Below are 12037 nucleotides of genomic sequence, written 5' to 3'. Positions count from 1 at the left end.
AACAGTATACTTTGCCCTTTTCACTGCATCTTAAATCCATCTGTAGAAAATCTCTCTCTTGGAACGAATTCCTGATTCAGCCACTCAGTATGTTCTGTTCTGTCTAGCCACCAGTGATGCATTATCCTATATATCTGCACCCAGTAAATACTGTCTCATCAGTGCTGATCTATCACTATACATCTGAATCTATCAGCCTTAGTCTGAAATCAAAGTGCTAGTTTGTCCACATTAAATAAAGTCTTGTCCCCGCTAATTTGCAGAAATCTATTTTGATATTCACTAATTACATTCTCATTATGACTGTTTATTTAGAGCAGGCCTGCCCAATCCCAGTCCTCGAGAGCTACTATCCTGCAGCTTTTAGATGCATCCCTACTCCAACACAGCTGAGTCAAATGGTTTGATCTCTTCAGCATGCCATCATGTTTGGCAAAGGCCTGATAACAAGCCATTCATTTGATTCAGGTGTGTGGGAACAAGGATGCATCTAAAAGCTGCAGGACGGTAGCTCTCGAGGACCGGGATTGGGCACCCCTGATTTAGAGGATGCTGTATGTATAAGCTCATCAGTGTTAATCTAATGCCTCACAGACGCAATGAATGGTATCTAGATGGAATAGCATCTCATTACTAATGATCTGTAATGTTACAGTATCATTTACATTATAAGTCTCGTCAAAGATTATTCTGAGCTGATATGGATATCAAATGCATTTATCTTGGAAATGCCCTTTATTCAGCAATGTTAAATTCTTGTAGTCAAAAAACGATTTTCCATCTGCAGGAACTTATATCTGGTACTATGGCTCTGCTCAGAATAAAACAGGTAGGTATGCAATTGATTAAGTCAGAAACAGCATGAAAAGGAGTAGCTATATGGGTTCCAAAGTGGCTTGCAGATGTGGAGCAGCTGTGGGCAAGCTTATCGTGATCCCTTGAGTGATTCTTTGTGGTCTGCTTAAAGTAATGCTATGCTTAAGCCTGCCTAAAATACTTTAGGGAACTAGGCACACATCTTTGTGTCAACTCCAGCCCACAGACAGACCAACATGGAAACATTATTAGAAATACAGTCACATGAAAGAGTTTTCAATGGACTCTATACAGTGAGTACACCCTTACTACTTCCATATGAATTCAGAGGGTAAGTAGAAGCGATGTGCAGCTAATCAAATGCAACTGCTTAATTGATCATCAAGTGCGACTCCTGCTATAACGAGTTTTGGCAGCTTTACTGTAGTGTTTAGGAGTGAGGTAGCACAACCCCATAATCTTGACAGGAGTGAATGTCCAGCAAATTTCCCCAAAGGTCAGAAAAGCTGTGCAAACCTAAGAGGAACTGAGAAAAACAAAACAAAACCAAACCCCCCCCCCCCCCCCCCCAAAAAAACCCCCCTACACTATACACCTACAGTTTGTATATACAATTTTAAAGTTCATGACGATTAGTGCCAAATTTAGCAAAAAGTAAACACATCACATCAACATAAACAACAACATAAACCCCTCATACCAACTGTCAAGCATGGTGCTGGAGGGGTGATGACTTTGGGCTTGAACCTGAACACCTTGCAGTCATTGAACAGACCATGAACTCCTCTGCTAAAGCTCAGATCCAACTGGATCATGCAACAGGACATAGTGGCTGAAGAAGTAAGGAATTTGGTGTTACTATAGGTAACTAAAGTCCTGACCTGATTGAAAATTTAAGGCCAAATTGTGCAAAAACAAACACTAAAACACTCATATAGAAAATTATTACTTCATGTTACTGGTGCTAGAAGGTATAGTTAGTAGTTAGTCTACTTAGTTTTTTACAGGACTGCACAGAGACTACTGAGAAATTTCTGTTTAACTTGACTGCATGTGTTGAAATCACAATTACAAACAAAACATATATTTGCCTGTCAAACAAGCAATAAAAATACATTTTAAATACAGACTGTTTGTATCTAAAATAATGTTTACGTATTGGGTATTTCTATATACTAAAAACACGTGGGTTTCCTTATCTATGAAAATGCTTTAGCCCAAAACGAAAGGGATAATGATTCAGGTAGAAGTATGTGACAAAGAGCCAACAGAGTGGGAGGAAGGATTTCGTAAAACAGCCAAGTTGCAGAAGGAGGCAGAGACTATAAATCTGCCTCGTCTTCCTCCTAATAAATCCTGAGTGATCAGTTCTAAAGGAAGTGTTCTGGACTCTTTACTGTGCATTTTTTAGGACCACTGAATCAGAAAGTGCTGAGCTGGTGCTGATCTAGAAGTGGCATTTCTACACTTGCAGTGAGTGCTGGCTGCTGAGCAGAGCAGGATGGTTGCTTGGCTGGATTACAGACTGACTGATGGACTGATTGGGTAATTAGACAACTCCCTGAGGTTTATTTCACACACAAATTTAACACTTGACCTTCTTAAAGAAAATTTCTACATTTAAACTGAACAAAAAGAAAGTCTGTTGAACTGCGATGCTAATTGTGGTTCATAGCATCATTTACTTTCTAATACTACAAAAGCAAGCAAAACTATCTGCAGATAATACTTCAAACCACTGTGTAAATCATAGGTAAATACCATTTAGTATAACCTTCATACTGGTCTTGAAGACAGACTGATCAGGTAAAGAATGAAGGATCCACCAAATTCTTCCTAGTTATAATTCTGTTAGTGTTTTACATTTTTATTCTAAAATAGTTAAGAAAAACATTTTATTATTTTATTTTTATTGGACTATAAGAACGGGGATTTAAAACTGTGATGAGTGTGCAATGCTGCCTATAATGTTTCCACAACAACAAAACGCTTCAAAAATGCCCCTCTCCAGATTATTTAGAATGACAGCTTGAGCTTGAAAATATATATGATTATATGACCAACAGAAAATGTCCTAAAGCTACAGGAATGAGTCCCTTCTCAGCCAGTCCTTTGTTTCATTTGCAAAAAGCAGCATGTGAAACAGATATGTAGATAACACACAGCATGTGTGTGCTGCTTGGCATATGAAGGATGTAGATCAGGGGTGCCCAATCCCGGTCCTCGAGAGCTACCGTCCTGCAGCTTTTAGATGCATCCTTGTTCCCACACACCTGAATCAAATGAATGGCTTGTTATCAGGCCTTTGCCAAACATGATGGCATGCTGAAGAGATCAAACCATTTGATTCAGCTGTGTTGGAGTAGGGATGCATCTAAAAGCTGCAGGATAGTAGCTCTCGAGGACGGGGATTGGGCACCCCTGATGTAGATGAATGCAGTCTTGGGTGTCATTGTGTTTAGAGTGCCCTCACATAGAGAGGAAAAATGAACCACAATCAGCGGTTAATTGAACGCATGTAAACAAAAACGCACGATAAGTGCGGGCTGGATATCAAAACAAATATCACACCCGAACATTTAATTAACCCTTTTCTCCACTCAATTAACATTCAGTGTGCAGTGATTTGGCTGAAGATGTAAAATGAATTGAAAACATAATGAACAGTGAAATGCATTAAACTAGATTTTATTTAATAGATATATTTCTTCATCTGCAACATGCTGCCACAATCAATCCCTTTTGTAGGATTTTTTATGTCATTAAATTTGACATTAACATAACAACCAACCGAATCATAACATACAATAACATATAACATAACATAACAGTAGGAATGATGATCACAGAATAATATTTGTAGCGCTTTTCTCTCATTTTCCCATTTCCTGCTGTAGCTCCTTTGTACATAATGAAACCTTTGCAGTTCAGGAGCCTGTTTTACATGAACACACACACACACACACACACACACACACACACACACACACACACACACACACAGAGCCAAAACAAACTAAATCTATTAAAAACCAAATATCCCAAAAGCTCCTAGTTTTTATTTTTCTGTCATTGCCTCTCTCTCTCTCTCTCTCTCTCTCTCATGTGGCCTGCTTATCTCTTGCCCAGCGGAGACAGAAGATGAGATCAATTTTCAGGATCAGACCTTGATTAAATATCGACAAGGCCTGGCTCTCCCTCAGAAAGCAACTCTTTGATCACCAGATGAAAAGCTTTCAAAGTACCCATCATTGTCTCAAATCAAACTTATTAAAGTTCGGCGTGCATACTGCCGAGCCCTAAAGCACACAAAGGTCCAAAATTACACCCCTTTGTAATGTAATTGTAGGCATTCAATACATTTTCAGTGTTTTCAGAGTCCTTGAAGCAAAACATGATTGCAGATAGTAAAAAGCAAACTTATCTTTCCATTATCAGGCTATTTAAGTTTTTTTTTCTATTCTTTTTTCACTTAGCATGAATAGTGGCGCTTGAAATTAGACTTCAGTTGTCTATGACTGAATGCCTCTCAAAGCCTCTTAAAAGAAAAAATCTACAAAGTTTCACTAAACTGAAGATCTTTGCAAACTTTTCATGATCCAGTGAAGAGACAGGCACACTGATATTTTTAAGCATTTTTCACACAAAGAGTACGATGCTGAAGCTTTTTTCCAATTCAGTATTTTAACTCTGCCTCGGTTTAGTGGTACGTCCTTCCCTTCTGCTTTTCTTGGGGCAGTTTTATAAACATTTGGTATTCATGTACTCGTGGAAATCTCTGGCAAGGTGTTTGCCAAGGAGAACTTGTTTGTGCAGCTAAGCAGGACCACCAGTTATCAACACATTCAAGGTACATTATGCCAGATTTTCTATAGTGTGTTATAATACTAAACTTTAAAGGACACCTATTAGTATCATGGAAATCATTCTGACACTTCTAAAAAATAATAATAAAACAAAAAACTACCACACCAATACAGCCTTCTGGCAAAAATCAGCCATATTTGGGCGAGAAGATAAATGCAACTAATAGTTAAATATTTAACTATAATAGTTTTTTGTGCTGATGCAGATTGGGGCATGTAAAATGTGCTCTGGTATCTTTTCATGTAGTTAATCATGTCGTAGTTTTTTAATATGTCTTTAACACTGTAAACCTATACAATTAGACCAATAATAATGAAGTAAACTAGCAAAGTAGTTTTGGTAAAAGCCAAATGCAAAAATGATTTTATACAATTCCCAAAACCTAGTTTTTGTTTGTTTTGAGCCACCACCGACTCAACCATCTTTCTGTGTGGATTTTGTCACCCTCTCAAAAACTTACGCAGGTAAGAAATGGGTAAGCAGTGATAGGAACGAAAACAATATGAGAATTTGACTGAATGACCTTTTGTGAGCACTTGCAGTAAAATTTCATAGGGCACAAATATAAGCTGAAAGCACTGCCTGGCTATAAAGTCATCAGTCTAAAAATTGATGGTTTGTTTTGAGTGAGGGCAAACGTAATTAGCACACAATTTGCTCTTAATGGGCCACAACCTGCAAAGCCACACCATAGTCCATTAAGGACCCTTAAGCAACCTACTAAGGGACTATGGAAACACTCTGTGATCCCACAGCGTCACTCTGTCTTAGAAAAAAAAAACATACTTTGTAAACATCGCATCTAATACGTTTGTTTCCAATTTACTATTCTCAAAAAAGATCTGTGTGTAGCCTCCAATACAGAAGTTACTCCACACTTACAGTCTCATTACTCATAACATCACCAGTTTCTGTTTCTTGGCTGTTTTTTCTGTTGTCAGCTGCACTGGCTTTCAGAAAAACTGCAAATGTCAAGTGATCTGTTGCAGCACTCTTAACTCGTCTGAGCTTTACCTAAGTGCGTCACTCTCTCTGTAAAGACACCAGTTGAAGCTCTTCTGTCAAGTGGCTGATTTCTGTTAAGACACCGATCCTTTAGTTTGGCAGGGCTAATTTTCACAAAAACTATATGAAACGTCAAAAGCTGACAATTCTTCAACAGTCACACCAAATCCACGCAGGGTTTGTCCCCTTTCCTTTTGAAAATCACCAAAGCCAAAACAAGGAGAGACTGTCCACAATGAAAATTTTAAAAAGTTTTTTTTTGAATGTCAAACTGATGAGCATCTCTGAATGCACATCAAATTGAACCTTGGCAGGCGAAGCCCACACCAGGTGCCACTCCTATCAGCTAAAAACAGGAAACTGAGGGTACAAATCACTGGATTCACCAAAATTGGACAACAGAAGATTGGAAATACATTGCATCCATTCAAAATATGATTTTCTAGGGAGAGTTACAGTCTTTCATTAAAAAACACAAATACTCTTTTTGCTGCAAGCAACTTACTTTGTTATATTAACTGGTATTTAAGGGCAATAAAAATACCTAAAAATGTCTAAATACAAATAATACACAGCTTAATGTCTTTCAGATGGACTATACAGTATATTTATCTTCAAATGTTTTAATGCCAAGCAAACCAGTTTGGAGCAGCGTGGAAGCTTCAGAGGATCTAATGCACCCTGGTGAGCACAAACGTTCCAAATTCACAAAGTAAAAATAAAAGGCAGCTAAACTACTTCTAGCTCCAAGTCACTACCGGCAAACACACACACACTTGTACGCATACAGAGAGAGAGACAGAGCCAAAGGGAGCAGAGGGGCCCAGGGAGACAGATTGTCTTTTAATTGGTTGAAAACTGCAGAGCTCTGAAAAGGGCTGAAGGGGACACACACACACAGCAAACATACACACACAAATCACAAAATGTCCTCTGTGATAGTGAGGAGACGTAGCCAGTCCCTGCTGACTGACTGGTATAATGAGCTGAACTCAAGCCAAAACTTGTGTGTGTCTGTGAGTCTTTGTGTATCTGTTTGTGCTGATTGTGGGTGTGGTAACCTGCTGACAGAACGATGGTTCAATGATAGAGTGGATTGAGGGTCAAGAGAATGTAAATGTGTGTCTTTTGAATGTTGCTCTGCTTACCGGCAAACAATAAATAAAGTCAGAACAATACAGGTTGATGAAGGCTGATACGATTTAATATTTCAATACCTTTTCTTCCTTTAGGGGTTGCCAGAGCAAATCATCTGCCTCCATCTCACTCTGGCATCCTCCCCTGTTCCTCAAATCCTCTGCATGTCCTCTTTCATCACATATCATCTGTAGTTTTAATATTTTTCCTCCTGCCTAGCAGCCCCATCTTCAGCATCCTGTCCTATATATCCAGTATCCCTCCTCTGTCCATGTCCAAGCTGCTCAACCTGAGCTGTCCCTCTGATACACTCATTTCTAATCCTGTCCATCCTGGTCTTCAACTTCAACTCTGCCACCTCCAACTCGTCCTCCTGTCTTTTCCACCATGTCCTGAATACACATTATAGGAGGTCTCACCACCATCTTGTAAACCTTCCCCTTCACTCTTGCTTCTACTGTTCTGCAAGAAATTCCCCCAGACACTATTCTCCACCCACTCCACCCTACCTGTACTCTCCTCTTCACCTATACTGTTACTACAGTATGCTTTCTCTATATCCACACTCTCAAAGGATACATTATATCTTTAGTGCTTTTTCTCAGCATAAAGCCATACTACTCACCATACTATCAGCATACCACATCAGCTTGTGAGTGTATTTTTGTTCACGCTTGTTCTTAAAAATTTGTAGCAATTAACTTCCCCATTCCTCAGTTATCCCCTTACTCTCCAAGACTGTGTTAAACAGTCTGGTCAGTCTTTTGCCCTCTCTCCACACCTTCATCGCCTCTTTTGATGCCTTCACTAGCTCGACCTTATATCGTGTTGGTCTTATTCCTGGACCAATAAAACGAATGTTTGTCCAGGTTCAACATTGCAAGTGACCAGTCACATTGTAGCAATGTCATAGTTTTGCTTCATGGAAACACGTCACACCACACATCAAATCATAAAGTGGTGAACCCTAACCCACACTCTAACTTTAGCTGTAACCTCTAACCCTATCTATGATTTTTTCCTGAGTGGATATGTGTAGGTTTTTTCCAAGTCACAGAGCTATGACATCATAGCAATATAATTGTTTAGATGCAATTTTGATCCTGGAAAAACATTATCTTAATTCAGGAACAACATTAACACAAGGATGAGATCAGACAGACTGCCTCATCCTTACTAATCTCTGCACTTCATTCAGCAACTTTCCTTCATCCATCCTCTTCTCCCTCCTTTTCTTCATTCATCGGATCCTCAAAGTACTCCATCCATCTATTCTCAACACTCGCTTCCTTTGTTAGCACATTTCCATCTCCATCCTTAATCACTCTAACCTGCTGCACATCCTTTTTAACTCAGTCTCTCTACCTTGCTTGTCAATACAAGTCCTTTTGTGTCCAGTCTCACATACCACTCACTATAAGCCTTTTTCCTTTGCTACCACTCTCTTTGATGTACACCTAGCATCTCAGTAATCCTGTCTACTTTTTTCATGACTTTAATATTTAGATACAAATAACCAAAATCCTCCTAGAATTGGGATTGGGTGTGAATTACATAGCACAATTGCAGTTTTATCACTGAGCTCTACCATATAGAAGTCTCAGATGTGTGTTTACCTCTTGATGGTCCGCAGCAGAGTTGATCTGGCCTCATTGTGAAAGGTGATGATGATGGAGGTTGAAGGAAGTTCTGAGTCGTAGTGAAGAGTGGTGCACCTAAAGAAAGAGAAAAGCATTACTCAATGCTACTGGCAAGGAACCCTTTGATTTAGTAAAAGGCATGTCAAATTTTAAAATGCTGTATTAAAAGACAGGTAAACATAAACTGTTTTGAACTTTGAGTAAAAGTTAAATGAGCAACAAGTCCTCCAGCTACTCTTTTGTTCAGCTCAGCTCGCTGTCAGTTCCCAAAATATAACAAATTGACTTTCAGGCAAGACACACATTTTCAAGTTGAGTCAAAAATCAAAGGCTGTCTGATCTTGACATAACAAATCTGGCAAGAGATTAGAGGAGCACCCATGTAGCAACTGTGGTCTCCACCACCCTAGCCAGGGATAGTCAAACATTACAGTGAGACTACTGCATCAGCTGACAGCTCAGCTCATATCCTTCTAAACCTCAAGTCCAAGCCACTTTGCAACCCAGCTCCATCCTTGTCACTCCCGTTATGCTGCGCCTGACTTTATTAATGTCATATCTGTTGTCGCTATATGTCTGCTTTGTGCTTGGGTCTTGCTGCTGTTCCCTGCCTCTAGTTTTCCATGTATCCCCAAACAAGAATGTGTAGTACCTGACAAAAAAACAATGCTACTAAATAAAAATTTCTAAAACTGACTATACTGGTAAAACACAAAAGGCTTGAATTAATGGACTTAATACAGAATGAATGTAAGTTTATTATTTAAAATATTTAAATATAAAAGAAAATTACCCCAACTATCGTCAACATGCATCAATCTTGACATTCCTTCCCAGATGATTTCTCTCGCACTCACACTATGTGATTGTAATGACCCACACCTTGAATCACATCTTGGCTCATGTAGTGGTAGCAAACTACATGAGGCATGGAGGTTCTGTGACTATCAGGACCACCCCCACGATGATAACCCCAATACGGGTTTAATATCTATGACTCCCAGTCAGTTTCCAAAACTGAAGAAGGATTTTAGATGAGAGAGAAAATGTCTTCATGAACCTAAAAAGAAATCCAACTGCTTTCAACTTAAGTGCTTAAGACTACCATGATACATGCAAAACAAGCAATTTTCTAGAATTTCTATTTAATTATTATTTTTTTGTGATGTGCTGGTATACAAACATACACTATACTGGTCAATAGTATTTGTTTCAAGGTGATTACTGTGAGACTATTTCCTATAATGTTGGCTGCTCCTGTCTTCAGGTATAACACACACACACACACACACACACACACACACACACACACACACACACACACACACACACACACACACAGTAACCAAGTGATCAGACCAGACATGTTGAAAATGAATTATAGATGACCACCACTATGCTCATTAAAATACGTTGCAAAGTGTGTGCATGTTTGATTGCAGTGCATTCGCTGGGTCAGCAGGCTTTTCTTCTAAAAGAGAAGAGGAACGCACACACACATCACACGCACATACACACACAGACGCGCGCACACACACAGGCGCACTGTATAATGAGAAGACTGGCCTTTACCTATCAGATTGATGGATTGGTGACATTTTCCAACAGAAACAGTCTGCTTGGTCTGTTCTGGCCTTTATTTTTAAGAAGTTAACCTTTCTCGAATATGTGTGTGTCTGTGTGTTTGTGCATCTGTGTGTTTGTAGAACTAAACATACTGCACCATTAACCAGCCTAACATGTGGTTTTCTGCAGCTCACCTAATCTACTTCCATAACGTGTTTCATTATTTGTTTTGCAGAAGGCGACGAGGTTAGAATATTTAATTTAATATACCGCATACAAGCAAGAAAAATATGATTGGTTTTATCCATTTCCTTTGATACAAAACAGGAAAAAAAGTTTCCTGTTTTGTATCATTACAAGAGGATCAATACAAAATGTGAAATGTAAACGCACAAACAAATTGCCAGAAGGCATTTTTACAGATCAAAAACTAGCCATTTGACATATCATTTTGTATGTAATAAATGAAAAGCATGCTCTGCTGGGGTGAAATCTGTCTTGAGAAACTCTTGCATTGCTTCTGCATTTGTCTGAATAGGAACAAAGAGTATAGCTTTGTACACTTCATAATTCATCCATGACACATTATCATTGAACACTGTTGGCCCAGTTCTACAGGCAGTCATTCACACCCATACCATAAAATTGCCTACACCATGTTTGACAGATGATGCACTGTGCTTCACATTTCCTTTTTATACTTTTATATAAGTTCATTCCGGTTTTATTTACCCAAAGAATCTTTGGATTCTTTGAACTGTCGGACTTTTAGATGTTTTCTATTGAATCAGATTTTCTGCAAACCAAGGCGCTGTGGTTGTAAACCCATTGTATTACAACTACTGACTGTAGATGCTGACAATGACGTCCTCCTCCTGACACTCTTGAGCTACCTCCTCAAGAGTGATCTTGACTTGGTTAGGTTGAGACGGAGGTTTATTGTAGAGTCTTTACTTTACAGTATATACCGCCTCGAGGCAACTGCTGTTGTGATTTGGCACTATATAAATAAACTGAACTCCATTCAATTTTTCTTAACTATGAAATGAATTCTGTCGTCATACACTCTAGTTGTGTTCAATGGCCTTCCAGGCTTTGCTACAATTTGCCTATCCCCACTACTAACTTTAAACACTAGGTCTGCTTTATTTTCCATATTATAACATGGGAACAGGCCTCACCTCATCACAACACTGCTTGTTAGTCAATTGTCCAATTACTTTTATGTATGAAAATGGCTGTATTTAATGCAACATTTTTGCAAACCTTGAACTGAAGCTGTCTGCTAACTGCCACAACCTACCTGTTCACTGCTGCACATCTTAAATGCTTGACTTTAAATTAACTGTGGTTTACAGACAAAAAAAGGAAGCTGTATTCATTTATTTATTTCATTTAGAAAGAGGGGCAATACATATTAATGAACATTTTAACAAATATAAATATGCCAGATTATAGCCTTGGGCTAATTTCCATCCGCAGACCCTCTGGCAGGTTGGTGTTGCACACAAGTTAGTAAAAACATACAGAGACACTATTTACAGGTCAAGTGACAAGGACAAAAACAGTGATCACATTATACTAGAACAAACAATGACAAGAAGAGTGGACAACAGAGGACAATATAGATAACAATAATGGAAACACATCAATTATATTGCACAAACCCCAGTATTGCACATGCCCTGACTGTCCTGATATTGCACTGACCCATTACACTAACAGTTGTTTCCCTTTTTTGTAATACACGGACTCTTTTTCATGTTCAATATAAAGCATGATTATTAAACATGATCACATGCTTGTGTGTCCCTCAGCTGCCCTTTTAAGTGACTCTTAAAGATGGGGAGACTTGTACGTTCCCTCACTGACAGTGGAAGACTATTCCAGAAGCTCATTCCTTGATATGACAGAGCATTCTGTGAAAAGGTGGTCCGTCTAAATGTCAGTTCACAATCACCTCTCACAGTTGCTCGAGTCAGTCACTACCCGGCAACACTGCTAGA

General features: G+C 38.9%; 1 protein-coding gene across 1 annotated transcript in view; it reads right to left on the bottom strand.

The window, feature by feature from the left end:
• The window catches only part of galnt14 (UDP-N-acetyl-alpha-D-galactosamine:polypeptide N-acetylgalactosaminyltransferase 14 (GalNAc-T14)), a 238557-nt gene that overhangs the window by 100067 nt on the left and 126453 nt on the right, over positions 1–12037 (bottom strand). Inside the window, exon 3 of the mRNA XM_076874145.1 lies at positions 8442–8540. Coding sequence (XP_076730260.1) covers positions 8442–8540 — 99 coding nt within the window. The remainder of the gene's footprint in view (positions 1–8441; positions 8541–12037) is intronic.

The sequence above is a fragment of the Maylandia zebra genome, linkage group LG15, assembly GCF_041146795.1.
Source record: "Maylandia zebra isolate NMK-2024a linkage group LG15, Mzebra_GT3a, whole genome shotgun sequence".
NCBI lineage: Eukaryota > Metazoa > Chordata > Actinopteri > Cichliformes > Cichlidae > Maylandia > Maylandia zebra.
Note: the sequence above shows the minus strand (reverse complement) of the source record. Positions and strands in the feature narration are given on the sequence as shown.